The 21,104-nt window shown below is 41.3% G+C and overlaps 2 protein-coding genes across 2 annotated transcripts in view; one reads left to right on the plus strand and one right to left on the minus strand.

Annotated features, from left to right (window-relative positions):
- Nucleotides 1-13,688, minus strand: part of LOC135627933 (metal tolerance protein 4-like) — a 29,435-nt gene extending 15,747 nt beyond the window's left edge. Inside the window, exons 1-3 of the mRNA XM_065134396.1 lie at nt 13,406-13,688; nt 12,693-12,865; nt 12,314-12,512 (exon numbers count right to left, since the gene is read on the minus strand). Coding sequence (XP_064990468.1) covers nt 12,314-12,512; nt 12,693-12,865; nt 13,406-13,631 — 598 coding nt within the window. The 5' untranslated portion in view covers nt 13,632-13,688. The remainder of the gene's footprint in view (nt 1-12,313; nt 12,513-12,692; nt 12,866-13,405) is intronic.
- A 3,612-nt stretch (nt 13,689-17,300) lies between these two features.
- LOC135627228 (protein GID8 homolog) lies at nt 17,301-20,823 on the plus strand. Its single transcript, XM_065133242.1, has 5 exons — nt 17,301-17,733; nt 17,872-17,978; nt 18,506-18,637; nt 19,001-19,157; nt 20,451-20,823. The coding sequence occupies exons 1-5, from the start codon at nt 17,577-17,579 to the stop codon at nt 20,570-20,572; spliced, it is 675 nt and encodes a 224-aa protein (XP_064989314.1). The 5' UTR covers nt 17,301-17,576; the 3' UTR covers nt 20,573-20,823.
- The last annotated feature ends 281 nt before the right edge of the window (nt 20,824-21,104 follow it).

The raw sequence follows: 21,104 nt of genomic DNA on the forward strand, positions 1-21,104 counted from the left end.
GACCTCCTTCACCCTCTCCTAAGGATCTGCAAGGAAACAGGGATATACGATCTCCCTAGGTAACACAATCTCTATATGCAGTTTTGTGTTTTGCGGATTTTTGCGCACCAATCTTCGCACGACGACGAACATCTTTTTGGGAATCGGGGATTTTTGTTTTCTTGTTCTTCCGCTGCGCATATGATGTCGCCCCCAATGATTTCCCAACAGTTCCTTCTATTATCAAAAATATTATTTCCATTTCATGTTTGACAGTTAGTGGATATAAATTAGTTTTTGAGAACAATGGTTGTTCAATATTATTAGATGATGAGATCATCACGAAAGGAATATTGCATAATAGTTTGTTTATGTTAGACACTACTCTACATATCATGAATGTAAGTGTGTCTAGGAGGAAACGAGATGCAGTGAATAATGCATACCTAGCCATAAGAGAATGATTCAAAAGTTGCTAAAAGATGGATATCTAGATCCATTCGACTATAAGTCATATGCAACTTGCGAGCCTTGCCTTCGTGGAAAACTAACCAACTCTCCATTTAGTGGAATTGGAGAAAGAGCCACTAAGTTATTGGAACTCATACATAGTGATGTATGTGAACCCATGTCAACTCATGCCATTGGTGGTTACTCCTACTTTATTACCTTTACTAATAATTTCTCAAGGTATGAACATGTGTACTTAATGAAGTACAAGTTCGAGGCCTTTGAGAAATTCAGAGAGTATAAGAATGAAGTGGAGAACCAGACTGGAAAGAGTATCAAGACTCTTCGATCAGATCGAGGAGGTGAGTACTTAAGTATAGAGTTTACCCAGTTCCTCAAAGACCATGAGATTCTATCCTAATGAACACCTCCTTATACACCTCAGCTCAATGGTGTATCTAAAAGGAGGAATCGTACACTGCTAGACATTGTATGATCCATGATGAGTTTCGCTGACCTACCCATCTCATTCTAGGCATATGCCCTAAAGACCGAAGCTTACCTTCTGAACAGAGTTCCAACTAAGTCGGTAGTATCTACACCATATAAAATATGAAAAGAAAAAAAGTCCGATCTTAAGGTTGTTAAGATTTGGGGCTGCCCTACCCACGTTAAAAGACACAACCCTGATAAGTTAGAATTAAGGACGAAGCAGTGCAAGTTTGTGGGATACCCCAAAGAAACTTGTGGGTATTATTTCTATCATCTCGAGGACCAAAAGATCTTTGTAGCTAAGAGAACAATGTTCCTTAAGAAGGAACACATTCTTGACGGAGACAATGAGAGCATGATAGAGTTGAGCGAGGTTGGAGAACCTAGCTCAAGCACTACTTTACAGCCCGAGTCTGTTCAGGTACCTAACACACAAGTTCCAACTTTACGTAGGTCTAGCAGAGGATCCCATCCTCTTGAGAGATATGTGGGACATATTGGAGGAGAGGATGTTGAGGATATTGATCCTCAGACCTACGAGGAGGCTATTATGAGTATAGACTCCGGGAAGTGATAAGAAGCCATGAATTCTAAGATGGATTACATGTACTCCAACATGGTTTGAAACCTAGTTGATATGCTCGAGGGTATTGTACCCATCGGTTGCAAGTGAATCTTTAAGAAAAAGATCGGAGTAAATAGAAAGGTAGAGACTTATAAAGCAAGGCTAGTGGCTAAGGGGTATCGTCAAAGGGAAGGTGTTGACTATGACGAAACCTTCTCACCCGTAGCAATGCTAAAATCCATCTGAATTCTATTGGCCATTGCAGCACACTATAATTATGAGATCTGACAGATGGACATAAAAACCACATTCCTCAATGACAACCTTGAGGAGGAGGTATATATGATATAACCCGAGGGATTCGTGTCCAAGGACTGCGCAAATAAGGTGTGCAGGTTGCTTAGATCCATTTATGGACTAAAGCAAGCTTCCCAAAGTTGGAACATAAGATTTGATGAGGTAGTAAGATTTTATGACTTCGTTAAAAACGAAGATGAGCCTTGTGTGTACAGGAAGGTAAGTGGGAGCGCTATCACCTTCTTGGTGTTATATGTAGATGACATCTTGATTATTGAGAATGATGTAGGAATGCTATCTACAGTAAAGACTTGATTATTTAGACACTTCTCTATGAAGGACTTGGAGAAAGCATCATATATCTTGGGGATTCAAATATATAGAGATAGATCGAAGAGGATGCTTGGCTTGTCCTAGTCTAGGTACATAGACACCATTGTCAAAAAGTTTGGCATGAAAAATTTCAAGAGAGGTCTCATACCAATGGGACATAGGATATCACTTTCTAGGAGTATATCCCCAAAGACTCCTGAAGAAAGGGCGAACATAGATAGGATACCCTATTCCTCAGCAATAGGGTCTATCATGTATGTCATGCTATGTACTAGGCCTGATATAGCGTATGCTCTGAGTGTCACGAGCAGGTATCAGGCGGATCTAGGCTTGGAGCACTGGAAAGCAGTAAAATGTATCCTTAAGTACTTGAGAAGGACTAAGGATCTTTTACTAATATATGGAGATAGTAGCCTCAGGGTTGAAGGCTACACAGACTCAAGTTTTTAGTCTGATGTCGATGATAGCAAGTCGAATTCAGGGTATGTGTACAACTTGAATGGAGGAGCAATGTGCTGGAAGAGTTCTAAGCAAGATACTACTGTTGACTCGACCATAGAGGCAGAGTACATTGCTACAGCAGAGGCAGCAAATGAGGGAGTCTGGATGAAGAAGTTCATCACAGATCTGGGAGTCGTGCCAAGTAGTGAGGAGTCGATTCCCTTATATTGCGATAACAACGAGACAATTGTTCAAGCGAAGGAACCCAGGTCTCATCAGAAATCTAAGCATATTCTGAGGAGGTTCCACCTGATCAGAGAGATCATGACCCGAGGAGATGTAATAGTGGAAAGAGTTCCATCCGAAGATAAATTGCAGATCCACTGACAAAGCCATTGTCTAAGATTGTCTTTGAGCATCACATGGGTCTAATGGGGATCAGACACATAGGTGATTGACTTTAAGTCAAGTGGGAGATTGCTAGTCATATATATCATGTAAGCCAATTACGTGAGAGATGACACGTGTGACTTGACACGTAATCTTTTTGCTTATTATATTTTGGCATTTATCATTTTATATTGCTTGTTGCATATATGCATATATATATTATGATGTCCTTCGATCTGTGCAATGAGAATCAGATCGTGATGAGATCACGATATTGAGACTGATTCGCCTTTAAACAAAGATCCTAAATAATCCCGGTCATAGGTTACTCGAGAGGGACATCGAGATAACCAAACAGACCAGTATGCTGTATACCCGTCCATATGATGGATACAACTGGTCTTATAGCTGCTCGAGTGGGAACACTAGGGATACAATATAGGTGCTCATTGGAAAATGAGTTCACTAATTGATCCGCTTACAGAATGCTGAATGGTTGATGATGCCGTATTATCAGATAACGATTCTATAGTCCCAATGGTATATCTGGTCCTTAGACTTGAGACACCAAGGATGTCCTGTATAAGTGCTCCACTCTTTGATACCAGACTTCTAGGTTTGGATGTCCCAGATCTAGCTAAGCCGGCCATTAGGAGTGGCAATCAACCTTACAAGGGCTATTGAGTGTTGGTAGAGGATTATCCACTCTTGATGTCATGAGAGGAATGTCTCATGTGTTCTTGCTCAAACAAATCCCTGACTAGGGTCATTCGGATTGAGAGAGAAAGAGTTCTCCGGGAGAATCCGATTAGAGCGAGACTCGAGTAGAAATCGTATGGGTCTAACAGCACCATACCCGGTATACAGTATTTGAGATATTAGATGGATAAGGGACTATAGATACACGATAACTGAGGACAAACAGGTCCAATGGATTGGATTCTCCTGTATCGTCTGGGGACTGCGGCGTAGTGGCCTAGTACGTTCGCAGTCGATGAATTGAATGAATTATTATGGAGATAATAATTCACTGAACCAAAAAGAGTTCTGACAGGTATGACTTACGACCAACTCGATATTGGGCCTAGAGGGTTACACACATATGGTAGGCATTGCGATGAGTAGAGGTTCGGATATGAGATATCTGCCGGAGCCCCTATCTTATTGGATATCCAATAAGCTCCTGAATTATTGGATCATATGGATAAGATCTAATAAGCACCCACGAGAGATTATTGGATAGAGATCTACTAATCTAAGAAGCTTGGGTAGTTGGATGGAAATCCAATACCCAATAGGGCAGGATCCATTAGGGTTAAGTTGACAAGTGACCTCTAATAAATAGGAGGGAATCAGTGGTTTATAGGCTAGAGCCTTTTGCTTGCCTCTCTTATTCTCCTCCCCCTCTCCACCTCAAAGTAGGCCTGGAGTTTTGAGAAGCGTCGTCGCAGCCATGTTGTGTGGATCACCGCTAGAGAGGAGGGCGCTTGACCTCTTTCACCCTCTCCTAGAGATATGCAAGGATTCAGGGATATACAATCTCTCTAGGTAACATAATCTATCTCACACGTGATTTTCTGTTTCGTGGATTTTTGTGCACCAATCTTCGCACGATGTCGAACATATCTTTGGGAATTAAGGATTTTGTTTTCTATTCTTCCACTGCGCATATGATGTCGCCCCCTAAGATTTCCCTACAACTTGGGCACTTCACCAAGTTCCACCTAAGTTGCCCCTCTCCTTGGTGTGTATCGAGATGATGGTGGCCCTTGTGTCTATCATTCCATGGGTCAACCGTCGGTTCTGATTTTCACATTAGCATTAAGTGTACCTTCATTTGGTGTTATCTATGGTTGTTCCCCCACTTGATCTCGCAATGCGTTCACCAATGCATTACCTCATACGAGATCATGTGACGACTCATTATCGCTCGCTCGATCCATTGAGCCTTATAGAGCTGTCATCTTTAGGTACCCCCTCAACATGTGCAGCTCATTACACATGATTCATCCTTTGGAGAATCGAGACTTATCCCTATTAGATGTCTATCATATTGAAGTAATTTTTTCTTAACATCCTTTCATTTGGAAGTTTCGAAGACCATCATCCCTTTGGACTACTCCGTCTTACTGAATAAATTGTGCATTTTTCATCACCGTAAATGCACTTGCTAGATTGAGACTCTTCGCTAATACGACCCCTATTGCGCCCCTTAAAGCCTAGCAATATACTGAACTTACTCCACACTTCAACCTCCTATGGATGTATCGTTCCCATGCTGAAGAAAAAGTTTTCATACTGTATGGCGCCTAGTTTCAATCGCCTTAGAATGCTCACAAACAGTCCATCGTCCGCATACAAGCCTTTGCATAAGTACCAAATTCTTTGAGTTAACAATCCCCCTCACCTCTATGAGCTTTGTACAACTCTTTTAGTCGTCGAGCAACCCATCCCTCATTGCACAATCTCAACCTTAGGTTAGCACCCTGCTTGCCTTGAATATCGTCAAGTTTGGTTGCCAATATCAAGCTGTAGCTCGAACTCAACCATCTCAACCTTTGTGTGCTACACGTTCTTCCCAGCTTGCTTGTCCTTGTGGTACCTCTCACGTGAAGGCAGTGATTTCAACAGGTGCTCGGGCGCTCGCCTAGGCGCTCGGGTGAGGCGAGGCCCGAGCGCCTCGCTTCAAAGAGGCCTAGGCGCTCGCCCGAGCCTAGGTGCCGGGCGCTTCGGGTGAGCGCTTGGGTTAAAACAGGCGACCGAACCAGATTTTTAGGTATGGTTGGTCTCCAGAGCTTTAGTTGGTTCAATCAAACCAACTAAATCACCGATATCAGGCTCCCTCTCACGATTTCCCCGACTTTCCCAATCCTAACACTTGCGATCGCGATTTCTTCTCCGCTGTCGCTGCTCTCTACTGCCGCTGCCACTGTCATTGCTCGCCGCTACTATCACTATTTGTTGCTGCCACAATCGTTGCTCGCCGATTGCTCGCCACTGCCACAATCGCTGCTCGTCACTATTGTCGTCACTCACCACTGCTGTTGCCGCTCCCGTTATCGCTCCCGCTCTCGCTCCTGCTGCCACTCGCAGCTCCTACTCCCACTCCCGCTGTCGCCGTTGCTTACCGCTCCCGCTCCCACTCCAACTACGGTTGTCGCCTGCTACCGTTGTCGTTGCCTCAGCAGCCTCAGTCTTCTCACACTCTTCTCACTATACCGTTAACAGTATATTAACAGTATACTGCTAACTGTACACTAATAATAGTATTTTTATTTATTAGGTTAATAATATATTATTTTAATTTTAATACTATTAATTTTTATTTATTTAATAGTATATTTTTTTTAAAAAAATTATAATTTATTTATTTATTTATTATGATTTTATACTTGATTTTCTTAATTTAATAGCATATTTTTATTTAAATAATTATATTTATTAATTATATTATATATTTTTATATTTTAGTGTCTCGCTTCGCTCGGGCGAGCGCCTAGCGCCTCGGGCGTTTTTAGACCTTGGCGCCTTGCGCTTTTTAAATCACTGTGTGAAGGGTGTTTGCATTTAGTTCATTCCTCTAAATGCAAATATCATATATTTGTTCCTTTGAGTGACTCTATTCCCAATGTCTCTATGCTAGTTTCCCTCAAACGATCACATGTATTGGCTGCCCTCAACGCAGCCCCACTAGGTCCCCACATTTGCATGCGAAGTGTTCATAAATGTACTTGTCTCACTCTAATACCGTATTGACACGGACTTAGCTGGTTTTGCCTAAGTCGTGCGGCACCCTCGCGCGTCCGTCCGCAAAAGTCAGCCTCCCCGAAGCCTCCCATTGTCCCTTAGGACCAACAAAAGAGAGAACGGGTAAAAGAGAACGCCTCAATCGGGATCCACAAGCAAACATGTCCGAAAAACACTTTATAGACAATGCAAAATACAAACAGACTTTACAAGCTCTGAACAGTGGCACAACAAAGGGTAAAATGGTCCATTACAGACCGAAAAGCTCTCGCACGTGTCTACATGACACAACCTTTATTTACAAGCCTAAAGAGGCCACCAACCCAACTAAAATGGGACTATTAAGCCTTCGGCCGCCCCTTTACATTCTGTACAAGGCATGAACATGCCAAACGACACGGACATACATAAGCATTACATCAAACACCTTGTTTAGAAGTTTGTCTGTGACATTCTCCCCCACTTATCCCTTCGACGTCCTCGTCGAAGCCTTTGTGAACACTGCAACTCTTCGCCTTTGCTGAGTCTTCAATCTTCTGCTCCAGCTGCAATGCGCCTCCTGGCTCCCAGCTGCTCACCGCTGTTGTTTTTGAGTAGTCGAACCTTTGATCCGCCATGCTACTTCAACTCGCCAATGACTCTGACTCTGGTGTGGGGTTGGCTGAGTTGTGTTGATCCTCGTTGATTCCTGCGGATCCACCAAATGAAGGAAAAGACCATTCTTACTGCGCCAGTTTCTCAAAATTTCCACATGCTGCTTGAACTGGGTGGATGCTTGTTGGAGCTTTAACGAGCATCGCCTCGCAAACTTCTGAAGTTTTGGGTCCTTCCTCCACAAAATCTGCTCATTGACTCTTCTTTCAGTTAGTTGTCACATCCAAGTAGGTTCGCATTACTTCCGCTTTCGATTGGCATTTCGTTGGGAAATGAAGCGGACAATCTACTCTCAGTAGCACTGATCACCGTTGGTGAGGATTTGACAACTATTGTCTTCCATTATCTTCGAAGGGTCTTTGAACTTGTGCAGAGCTCCTCTGCTGGATAGATAAGAGAACTGGGGTACTCGGTTTCGCCCATTCTCTTAAGAGTTGAGAAGGCAAAGGTTACTTGACTTCGCCCGCCTCCTCGAGGTTGTACTTCATGCATCGAGCTGGTTACTGGCCTTCGCCTGCTCTTTGCTCACACTTCTGAAGCACTTGAAGTGTTTGCACTCCTTGCGTTGAGTTAGCTACTGTGATTCACCTTCTCAATGCCATTGAACTTCTGGAATGCAGGAAGTTTTCACCCCAACTTGGAGTAATTCTCTGATAGATGAGGTCGCCTCTGGGATTGTACCGTCTTCTCCATCAACCCTGCCGCCTACTCCACTGAGTAGCAAAGGTACAGCACCACGTACTGCCTGCTTCGTTCCTTGGTCGTGCACTCATGCATGACCCGAAGTCCTTCACTTACGGCTATCTTGATGAGAAACTTGTTGACACCGGTCTTACGAAGTTTCTTGGCCTCTGCCCTTCAGCCTTGTCTCGGTACTTGGAGATTGCCTCTGCATGCTCCACCTCCTCGGCCCCTTTCACGACCAAGCGCTCTCCCTCCGTGAGAGCAAGGGATCAATGACTTTGACGGAAGTCCCGCCTCTGCGGTACCATGGCGCTGCCATGCCCATGGCCCTACTATCCGTCGCCTCGCATCTGCATCCCTTTTCTTCACGATCAGTAGATATGTCTCCGTGGCACTCCTCTGAGTCCACATCCATTCTAACTGATGCTTGATTTTGGGTAGCTAAGTCCCTCTGGACTCGTCGTCGCTTCCTCGCCCCTTTCGACCTCCTGCTTCAACACCTCTGTGTTCTCCAAGCAGTCTGTTTTGTCGATGGAAAGACAGACTGCAACTCCCATGCATGGCCTCTGCCATCACATTGTAGGGTTTGCACCGATTCTGTTCTCCTTAGCTTCCTTGGTAGCAATGTTCGCTTACTCGACCTTGTCCTCTGACTTGTCGGGCTCCCTTAAGCGAATATGAGCTCTGGAGCAGTCCAACTCTCCAGCTGCTTCGATCATACCTCTGCATGATCAAGTCCCTCTCATGGGACTCACTGGTACTTGCATTCGAACTTTTCCCTTGGTGGAACTCAGCCCCCATATGCTGATGACCAAGGTTTTCATCTGATGCAAAATTTCGTGCACGCCCGGAAGACCCGCCTCTGCGGTACCATGGCCTTCACTCCTTGAATCCATAGCCCTTCTTACCGTCGTGTTGTTCACCAAAGCGGAGCTCCCAGTAGCTCCCGATCATACCTCCATATGATCTAGTCCCTCCCGGGACTATGTTGTGTGTATCGCATTGCCACGAACTGTTCCACCACGATCCGCTGCACCATGTCGCCTCCTGGTGACATCTCCATTGCATTCTGATCCTTGTGGAATAAACTCGAATTGTGAACCCTCCATGTATGGCCTTTGCCAATACATCGCAGGGTCTCCTCCACCTTCGATTTTGTTCGCTCCTTTGGCAATCGACCTTCATCCACCCACTCTTGGGTCACACCTAGATGAAGCACCGCTCTAGGACAGTCCGTCGCCTAGTAGCTCCCGAAGTCCACCGACTTCACTGTGAGTTGTGCACCATTGTCTGGATCCTGGGCCTCTGCCCCTACCAGCACAATCTCCACTGTGCACCGCTTCCTTCATAGCAACTCGAATGGCAACACTGTGGCATATTCTTCAAGAGTACTTGCCTCTGCGTCCTCTTGCCCCGTGCTAAGGCCTTTTGAACTCAACTTCGCCTCCGCAAATTGAGCCGCCTTAGTTCCTCCATCAAATGCTCCTCCGAGATAAGGTGCATGTGCCCCGAAGCTCCCTTCGTCTTTGGCACCATGCAAGATGAGTCTGCTCCGTCAGAATGAAGGACCCATGGAACAACATGATCTTACTCTTGCCTCTGCAAGAGTTCATGTCCTTGACCTCTGTCTAAGGAAAGCACTGTGCCTCTGCTCCATGTTCCAACTTCTATGCTGGCTCCCTTCAAGCGGCTTGAGTACTTCGCCAAGTTACACCCAAGTTGCTCCGCTCCTCGTTTTTGCATTGAGTCGATGGTGGCTCTCGTGCCCACCATTCCACGGGTCAGCCCTCCCTTGAGTCCGATCTCTACATCGACTCCAAGTGTGCCTTCATTTAAGTTGCTTTAGGTCGCTCCCCCACTTGATCTCGCAATGCATCCACCAATGCATTCTCTCGAGCGAGATCATGCGACAACTCCTCGCTGCTTGCTCGGTCCATTGAGCTTCGTGGAGTTGTTGTTTGTGAGGTACTCCTCCTCAACATGTGAAGTCCATCTCACATGATTCTCCCTCTGGACAGCCGAGACTTATCCCTCCTGGATAACTGTCCCGTTGGAGCAACATCTCTCTTCGTTTCGGAGATCACCATCCCCTTGGACTACTCCGATCTGCTGAACAAACTGTGCATTGTTTTGCCTCTTGCAAACGCACTTGCTAGATTGCGCCTCCACGTCAATACAGCCACCGCTGCACCCCTCAAGGCCTAGCAACATGCTGAACTCGTTGCACACTTTAGCCTCCGACGGACGTATCCTTCACATGCCGAAGAGAAAGTTTCAATGCTCCATGGCGCCGAGTTTCGGTCGCCTTGGGATGGCCACGAACATTCCGTCGTCCGCATACAAGCCCATGCATGAGTACCAAATTCTTCGAGTTAGCAATTCCCCTCACCTCTGTGAGCTTTGCATAACTCTTTTGGTCGTTGCGCAACTCATTCCACCTTGCATGGTCTCATTCTTGCCAAGCGCCTCGCTTGCCTAGAGCACCATCAAGTATAGTTGTCAACGTTGAGCCGTAGCTCAAACTCAGCCATCCCAACCTTTGTGCGCTCCGCATTCTTCCAAGCTTGCCTGTTCTCGTGGTGCCTCTCGCGCGAAGGGTTGGCCATTCCTCTGAATGCCAATGTCAGATGCCCGCTCCTCTGAGCGACTCTTTTCCCTACATCTCCATGCCCGTTTTCCCTCAAACGGTCGCGCGTTGCTGACTGCCCTCCATGCAGCCCCACTAGGTCCCCCACGTTTGCATATCAAGTGTTTCTATGAGTGCTTGTCCCGCTCTGATACCATATGACACGGACTTAGCTGGTTTTGCCTAAGTCGTGCGGCACCCTCGCGCGTCCGTCCGCAAAGGTCAGCCTCCCCGAAGCCTCCCATTGTCCCTTAGGACCAACAAAAGAGAGAACGGGTAAAAGAGAACGCCTCAATCGGGATCCACAAGCAAACATGTCCGAAAAACACTTTATAGACAATGCAAAATACAAACAGACTTTACAAGCTCTGAACAGTGGCACAACAAAGGGTAAAATGGTCCATTACAGACCGAAAAGCTCTCGCACGTGTCTACATGACACAACCTTTATTTACAAGCCTAAAGAGGCCACCAACCCAACTAAAATGAGACTATTAAGCCTTCGGCCGCCCCTTTACATTCTGTACAAGGCATGAACATGCCAAACGACACGGACATACATAAGCATTACATCAAACACCTTGTTTAGAAGTTTGTCCGTGACAGTATGTCACAGACTTAGCATGTTTTGCCTAAGTCATGTGGCACCGTTGCGTGTTTGTTCGCAAAGGGTCGACCTCCTCAAAATCTCTTATAGTCCATTAAAGACTTGCAAAAGAAAAGACAGGTTAAAAGGAGTATTTAACTATGGATCTCACAAGCAGATATTTTAACAAACACTTGATATATAATACATATTACAAACATAGACTTTGTAAGCTCTAAACAATCATACGATAAATGGTCCAAGGTGGTCCGCCACGGCTAAAAGTCCTCACAAGCGTCAACATGACACTACTGTACAACAAGACAACGAACTAATCCTAGACACTACCCTAAAAGCCCATCCAACCACATGCCACTTGGGTAGCTCCAAGGTGATATGTTAGCTGACACTCTGCACTACTCGGCGGAGCTAGAAAGCCCCTAAAATGGTTCCCTAGATGATATGTTTTTGGACAAATTTTTTTTATGCAACCACTGCATACAACTTACGTTTACAAGACTAAAACAACCATAAAATCCAACCAAAATGGAACTGTCAAGTCTACTAAAGCCCTCTACATGGTGTGTAAAGCATGAACAAAACCAAAAGACACAAACATATTAAACATTATATCAACACCCTTTGTATATATTTATTCGTGACAATACGGCAACAAGTTAATAGCCCTTGATCACCAAGTCTCACTTCGCTTTCTCAACCATTGTGATTAAAGTTCACTTTACCTAGTGAGCTTCTTCATATTCCGTCTTTACACTTGTTGAAAGTACCGGTGGGTATTGACACTAGGTATGGGTGCTTGCCTCCATGCCAATGCAAATGATTCAGCATGCTATAGGCATAATTACTGAGACAGGCAAAACAACCCATTGCAAATACTGTGCCTTACCCAGCATGAAAAATTTTGTATATCCAAAAATTCCACAACATTTAGAAACAAACAACAATCCTTGTTCTTGATTATGAATAAAACTTCATGAGAATTGTCCATAAAGCAATAATTAGGCCTAATTAACCATAATGCTATAAAATTAGAAAGCCAGATGCACACCAAGGGTAGCCATGATAGCAGCAAATATGACGATCCCGACTGGTTGAACGCGTAGCTTGCCAATTGGGTATTTGTATATATTGATATTCTTCATGGATAGATGAGTGAACCAGAGGATACCACCCGCCAAAAGATCTAGTAATGAATCCAGCGTTGACGCAGCAATAGCTATCGATCCACTTCGTATGGTAGCATAAATCTGTAGGCAAAATCCACTTCAATTTGCAAGTTGTACATGAGATATCCATGATGAACTTAACAAGCTCAAACAGTCACACAAAAATTTCTCTGGTTTTATTTCCTTTCCAAGGAGATGACAATAGCAAAAGATGAAACTATACAAATCAATCACATTTAAAACCTAAAAATGAAAGATCACCTTTAATGCCAAGAGAGCTACATTTGCGGAATTAGAAATCTTCATTGCAAATTCACTCTGTACTTGCTCTTCAATATCCTGAGCCTCATCAACGTTGCTAGGTGTTCCTAACGAATCTACTTCCTCAAAAGAACTCAGGGTGGCAAACTGTTTCTCATAGTATTCCTTTTCTCCTGCAATGAGAAATAAGAAAGAGGACATTTGAGCAAGCATTGGAACACACAACCTGGAGACCAGCATCAACTTCTTGATTCTTTGATGTAACCATCATTTTCTGTCAACAACTTGTCAAAATTGAGGGATATAAGAAAATGACAATAAATTTTGGAAACAAAAAGGGGAAATGATTAGGAATCGCGATTTAAGATAAATGAATCAAATAGGATATGTAAGTCAATCATCTCAGTTGATGTCAGAAGAGATATATCTTTGAACTACCGCTACAGTTTCTGTATAGCTCATGCCATCGTTGCATCCAGAGCGAAAAGAAAAAGGAATAAAAGCTGAAGCTTTTAGCCAATCTTATCGATATCAGCTACAAAAAACTCATAATTAGGAAGATAAATGGTTGCGGTGATCTTTCAAAACGCAATCAACTCCAAAGAAATATCGACATTGACTGAAATTAACTGGACGATATATATAGAGAAAGAGGGAGAGGGAAAAGCCGATCTTTAAGCAATGGGAGAGGACACTGGTGAAGGATTCCTGACCTTCGTTGAGGTCTTTGGTCCGGGAGACGTCGATGGTGAAGGGCCTCTCGGGGTCGACGCCAAGCCTCACCTTCTCCGGCAGCCGGGCTACGAACTCGCCCCTCATCAAGTGCACCGAGTTCTTCCGCGCCACCCTGGCTGCCGCCTCGGCGCTCCGCCCCCGATCTGCCACCAGCAACGGCACCCTCACCTCCTCTGCAACTCTCCCATTCTCCCCTCCCTCCATCTCTCTTCCCCCCTCCCACCTCTCTCTCTCTCTCCCTCTGTGTCTCCGAGCTAAATGAGACCAATGATCCGATACAAACGTCGAAGAAAGCTCCCCAATAATCGACGAGGATATATATAGATATAGATATAGCACAAATCCCGCCTCTCGCTATTGTCGCTCCTATTTGTCCTTTTTTTCTTTCATTAATTAATTTGGTATATAAATGTAGTGATGTGTATTCAGATTTTAGACAGTAATCAGAGGTTAGAAATATAATTATACTGCAATCGTTATAATTTATGGGCAGACTAAAGGTGAAGGAGATGCCAACGCTCTGTTTTAGGAGGTGTGTTTTTTGGTTGAATAATTCTTTAAAAAATAAATTATAATCCAATATCTGTTTACTGTATTAGTTATTTATTCAACCATAACTCATGGAAATATTAACCCCCTCAAAAATTTATCTATGGGGCACGCGTTTTTGGTCCGATATATTGGCATACGTGTCGTTCTTCGTATTCGGGACCCACTTTTTGGTGCAACCACAAGGCGGATAGCTGCTTGGGTAGGTTTTATTTTCTGTGGTGTCTACATGATTCATGACGATGACATGGGTTTCACAGCATCAGATGTGGTTGTATCAGTCTGAGAGACCAACTCATGCACTACCGACGGCCTGCAGAGTGCACACCAGCGGTGGCAGTCAGTGTTTCTCTTCATAGTATATTTAATGGACTCATGTGTCACCTCAATGGAGATGGGGTTCATCCGCTGCGCCTGATATTATAATGGTCTTTTGCCTCCATTTGGCAGGTGAGAGCAGTGAGTCGCAGTTGCAAGACATGAAAGATTCCTCCTGCCAAACCCATTTAATGCCAGTGTTATGATCCGAGTAAGAAAGAAGACAAAATAGGAAGAGACATCTGTTTCCTTCTCCACTTCTGGAGACATATGTGAGTCTTTCCAGGAGTGACATGATGAAGCTTCTGCGAGACTTCAATGGCCTTAGTCAGGTCTGCTGGTAGCCCAACTTCTATTTCTTGTTCCATAATTTTGGGGAACTGCCAAATGACACTGTTTGTTCCGAAAAGGAAAATGTTTTTTAATGGCAAGAAAACTTTCTAAAAAAAAAATCTTGGATATTTATCCAAAAAAGTTAGGCGATTACAAGAAAAAAATCAGCTTTTTGAATTTTCTTTTTATAATTCCTAGATAGTCATTCTATATTTCTAATATTCTGAAAATATTTCTTCAAAAGTTATTATTTTTTTAATAGTTTTAGTCACCTTTAGGATTGTACCATCTTCTTTATCAATTTTGTCACCTACTTCATAGAGTAGCAAAGATACAACATCGCATACTACTTGCTTCGTTTTTTGATCGTGCACTTTTACATGATCCGAAGTTTTTCACTTTCAATTATCTTGATGAGAAGTTCATTGGCACTGATCTTACAAAGTTCCTTGGCCTCTGCATTCTTTTATCGTATTTATGAATTTTTAATCAAAAAAATACTGTACATTTGAATTAAATATTGATTTCATAATATTTTTGAAATAAAAATACCGTGAAATCAATAGTTACTTTAAAAATATTTTTTGACTAGTCTTACACTATTTTTTAGATAAAAACACGTAAAACATTATAAACGGTTGGAGTGGTCCGACCCATTAAATGAGCAAAAAAAACACATGACAATTTTTGGAGATATTTTTAATTTTTTTTATTATGGGTGACTGTTTGGGAATATGAAAAGATGTACCATTCAGAAAACATCCAATATATATATATATATATATATATATATATATATATATATATATATATATATATATTCTCAAACAATCATCCAAACAAATTATTATTAATTTATTTTTTTTATCAAATGGTGTCCCACATATTTGTTTTTATCAAGGTTATCTTTTTTTTTCATTTCGATAAAAATATTTTTAGATTTTTATTTAAATAACTTGATCATGTTATATTAAAAAATATTTAATTGATTCTATTATAATAATATTTAATTGATTCAATAAAATTTTAAATTGATTTAATGAAAGTTGATCGAGTTACACTTCAAATTGAACTAATTTACTCGTAATGAAATAACATATTTAAAAATATTTTAATTTTAATTATTAATTATCATAAAATCTTGAAAAATAATACTAGTTGTTTCAGTATCATAATAAGATAGGTTAGTGAAAGTTTGAATTAGTTCATTACTTGATTTTGTAAAAGTTTGAATTTGTTTGTTGAATATTTAGTAAGTTTACACTCAATTGTATAACATACTAAAAATATTTTTAATTTTAATTATATAATATATTTGATAAGGAGTACACAGTTAGTTAATTGTTATGTGATATCTAATCATCATATGATATCCAGGATAGAAAGAGAAGTCGAATATTACCCCCACCCATCTACTTACGTGAGCCAGAGTCCAAAGCATATGGTTATGAGTATAAAAGTTCATTTTCAACATAATTAAAAAGGAAGTTATATTTTTTTGGTCACTTGTTCATACTCATATATTTAAGGTTACTAAATTGAGTATCGAAGGAGCCGAATATAAAATCTTTTTTTATCTCAATAATACTTCGGGAGCATGGTGTTTCCACATTGGAGGCACATCAAATAATCCTATACATATATGTCCGAATCACATCGGACTGATCAAGATGTCAGCAACGCACATAATATCATTGTAAAAGTTTTGTGTGTATTCTGAAGATTATGGATTTCAATATTTATCGATGCGTTTAGATGAACCGTATAAAGCGATTTCTTGGAACAGATTATGCATAAAACATTGTTAAAAAGGTGTAATAATTTCAGTTAATGCTACTTGCCAAAAGTACTACTTAAAGCGATTGCTTCGGATATGATAGTTAGTCTTAATCCTAAGTCGCTAGAAAAAGGTTATCAGGATATATAATTAATAAGATAATTATAATAATTAGTTATCTTTAGTATTTTGGTTTTTAAACTTTTTAAAATTATGTTGGAATTCATATGAAGTGAAACATTTAATCTCGTTTTCGTTTCGTCGATTACGAAAATACTGTTCAATGATAAATCGAAATGAGACATAGCCAACACATGCTTATCGATATACTATATGATATTTCTGTTAATAGAGTTTGACAATGTAAAGAAAAATATGATTAAATATTTTATTTTTATAAATATAAAGATCTTAATATAATTTTTAAAAATATAAAAATTAACATACTAAAAATAAAAAAAAATCTATAATTAGCCCATAATTACCCATACTCAGTTTTCGTTCTCAGGGATATTTTTCTGATCATCTTTTCATTTTAAACTTAATAGTAAAAAATAAAAGATTAAAATAAATAAAAATATTTTGGTGAAAATGAAACTGAAGGACATAATTCAAGAATCATATTTGATGTACCAGTTGATCCACCTGCCTAATCATTGGACGAAGAAATGCTCAATCAGATGCGAGATCGGATTAGTGCAAGTGATGAGGGTGGGTTTGATTCCATAAACTGGATCACAATCATCGACACATGTTCACCAACCAAATCATATCACGGTCGTCAATTGAGTGAGATGAGACGACGCTAAAAAGCGTGTCTGTGGATTGAACGGCCGAGATGTAAGACTTAGAAGATGAATGGGACTGATGGTGCTTGCATTTATATGGCTCGCCGAGTTAGCGTCTTCGCTCTGTTCTAATCTTCCTCCTCCGTCGCCGTCTTGGAAGCCCACCGTCGTCGTCGTCGTCGTCGTCGTCGTTTTCTCCCACTACCGATGGGCTCGACTGGGCCGCAGTGATTTGGTGATGACCCATTTGCACTACCTTCTCGGCCGATTCGATCCCATCGAACCCCTGGTGATCTTCCCTTCCCTCGCTCTTTTCGCTCCTCGGAGGCCGATTAGGGTTTGATTGCTGGATTTTGTCGTTCCCGTTCTTGTGGTTTGGAGCCAATGTCGAAGAAGGTAATTACGAGAGAGGAGTGGGAGAGGAAGCTCAAGGATGTCAAGATTAGTAAGAAGGACATGAACAAGCTCGTAATGAACTTTCTTGTCACTGAAGGCTATGTAGATGCTGCCGAGAAGTTCCGGATTGAGTCCGGCACCGAGCGTATCCTTCCCTTCTTTTTCCCCAAGAAGAGAAGATTTCTTGGGATTTTTTTCAGGCTTTTCTTGATCTCTTGAGTTCTTTTTGATGGAAAATCTTGATTTGGTAGCGTGTGAATTGCTTCTCCTTATGAGTGATTAGCGGACATTGACCTCGCCACGATAACTGATCGCATGGCTGTCAAGAAGGCTCTGCAGTCTGGCAACGTCGAAGATGCTATCGAGAAAGTTAATGATTTGAACCCTACGGTAAGATAGAATCTCATCACGCTGCAATAGGTGAAACCATGGCACTTCTCTTTTAGGCTTGTGTTCGGCATGTTCTAATGATAGCTAAACATGATGCTTAATGACTTTGTGAATTAGGTCAGAAAAGGGTTTTGTAGCTGATGAAATTACCAGGGTCCCAGGTAACGTACGGGGCACAACCTTGGCTGAAACTTTAGTGGGATATTAGAGTATGAATTAAAGTTCTTTATGTTCTCATTTCGTTATCAAGAATGTAATATTGGTCATTTGAAACAATGAGCACTTGGAAATGATCTCCGGAAATAATTCAGTTTTTTGTTATGATGTGGCTTGACTTAATCCAATCTAAACAATAAGTGCAATCTGATTTTCATCTGTGGGCTTTGGCAGTGTGTATGTTGACATTATTGTTCAATATTGTTGTGTTTTAATATGTCTATGAAGGCTATTTATTAATAAAAGAAACCTTTTGACCCTGAAACAAAAATCTTTGCCACATTCCTGACTCTGTGTTTTTCAATTTGCAGATTCTAGATACCAATCCCCAACTCTATTTCCATCTACAGCAACAGCGATTGATTGAGTTGATCCGCACTGGCAATGTAGAAGAAGCTCTAGAGTTTGCCCAGGAGGAGCTTGCGCCAAGGGGAGAAGAAAATGTAATCCCTCCTTGTCATATTTTCATAGACATCTACCGGTATTGGCCAATCATTTTGTTCCCAATTGTCAGCTAGGATGGCATGTTTTCTTATCTGGCTTGCATATACCCTACCTGTACCTGAAGTAGCCTGTGACTGCATGTGTTGGTGCCATGTTGAGGTTGCTTCAACTCAACCTGGTGGGTGTCAAGTGTCAGATGAATAGCCTTCCTGTATGTAGGGGTTTGGTTGGAAGTAGAATGTGATGATTCATAAGTTGGAATTTGAGATGAGGTTTTCTTTTAAATTTGAGGTTCCTTAGTTAAATAGAGATTTCAATGTGCTAACCCATGACCTAATGGAACTAAATTCTGGACTTGGCAGCAAAATTTTCTTGAAGAATTGGAGAGGACAGTTGCGCTTCTGGCGTTTGATGATGTAAAGAATTGTCCTTATGGAGAACTTCTAGATGTTTCACAACGCTTGAAAACTGCAAGTGAGCTTAATGCTGCCATACTAACAAGCCAAAGTCATGAGAAAGGTTGGTGATAATTTTGAATTCATGCCTTCTTGATTTCTAGGAGTTAAAGTTATGGCTTATAAGCACTCAAAATATTATTAAGTGCAATTCAAGAGTCAAAAGAGTAGTGTATCTGTGAATTGATGGGGAGCTCCAGATGCATGGGTAAAACAGGTTCAAATTGGTGCTCCACTGTGTATTTACCATATTGCTAATCTCTAAATGAAGACTTGCATTGTTTCTAGTATAGTTAATTTTCCCTTCAGAGTAAATTGAGCTTCACTTCTTTATTATTTTCTCTTCTTTTTATTCTTTCTTTCAGAGATGGCTTCAACTAGAAATCCAAAATAGGCCGAGGTCTACCAGAATTTGTAAATCAAATGTGTCATTGATATTTTAACATGACAGGTCTGTGTAGTATAGTAGTAATTATGACAGAATCCTGTTGCGGTCAATATTTAAGCGTGGTTTCTGAATATAAGTCCAAAGATATCTTAGTTTGAGTCGATCTTCATCTATACCTCATTCCACTGGTTTGGCTCTTTTTTTTTCTCAATCTTGTGTAACCACAAATGCAATCCTTGAATTTCTGCAACCATTGCCTCTTAGGCTAGTAGTTTTGTTGGCTCTTTCAAAGACTTCATATGTTACAATTCCAGGTCTCCAAGAAATTCATTGCTATTATCTTTTGTCATCTTCTACTCTTTCCTTTCTAATCCTTTGTATATGAACTATGAGCTATTAGCTTTCAATGTGTATCTTGCTTTATGGTTGTAATCCCAAGCTCATTTCTTATAACTTCCCCCTGTGAATTTTCCTGTCATTGGTGCTGCTATCATTTTTTTTTATTATTCTCTCAACTTTACAGCACGTCCAACTCAGGATCCTCAGTTTGCCCCAGTTGGTATGGTTCTGCTTCTTTTGTTCCATTGTAACTCTAAGCTAGTTTAATAATTATTTCCTATAATTAAAGTTGATTTTATATTTGATTCTAGGTATCAAATCTGTTTTTAACAAGTAAACGAGGCTTGCACGAACAAGAAAGTCTTGTCAAGGAGTTTTAAATATAAAAGCAAATTTTAGATAAGATTCTTATGAGATGGTATATATGCAGTCAAAATTCTTTGAACTTTCCTGTTATTTTGAGGGTCCAAACATAACCATCCTGATATCTAGCAAATTCAACCTTATAATCTTCAGTGCCGTTTCAGATCTTATGATGTCTGGTTCCTGTCCACTTCCCATTTGTTCTACACTCTAAACACTCAAGATACTGTTGTCGATTGATGTGGATAAGATTTACAATTTTGGCAGATCCAAAGCTTCCAACTTTGCTGAAGATGCTGATATTGGCTCAGAACCAGCTGGATGAGAAGGCTGTTTATCCAAGAATCAATGATATAACAGCAGCAGTCTTGGAAGACCCAGCGGTCTAAATACTAATAGAATTTCACATTTATTACTAGGTCAATTTCTGTGGTTTCATGTTGTTAGAGAATAGGCCAACTTCTGTTGTTTCATGTTGTAAGAGACTGACTCAGGTATCATATGAATAGCTTCAATATGCAATGCCTTTGGTTGCTTGGCAAAGTTTAGCTTTGTAGATCGTGGATGTGTGTAAACACTGGGAAGCTCATTTTGATTGTCATCTTATTTGGTTATATTAGATGGACTGACCTTTTGCCAATTTCTTTGGGTTCATCCAATCTGTGTTTCTTCCACCCCACTCCATGTTGCTATGGTCTCTGTTCTTGCCATTCTCCATCTCCATGGTTCCTTTTCTCTGGTTCTGGTTTTCTCTTTTAGGAGTCTGTCTTGTGGAATCTAGCTTCTGTCTTCCATATATGTGGTGTGTCTAAATTAGGTGGGCACATGAACTGTAGCTATGCTATGTTAGTTGTGCATGTTATGTTCTCCTTTTTGTGTTCATGATATATATAGCACTGTCACATGGATGAGAAGATCCTA

Source organism: Musa acuminata, chromosome BXJ2-11, assembly GCF_036884655.1.
Source record: "Musa acuminata AAA Group cultivar baxijiao chromosome BXJ2-11, Cavendish_Baxijiao_AAA, whole genome shotgun sequence".
NCBI classification, from domain to species: Eukaryota; Viridiplantae; Streptophyta; class Magnoliopsida; order Zingiberales; family Musaceae; genus Musa; species Musa acuminata.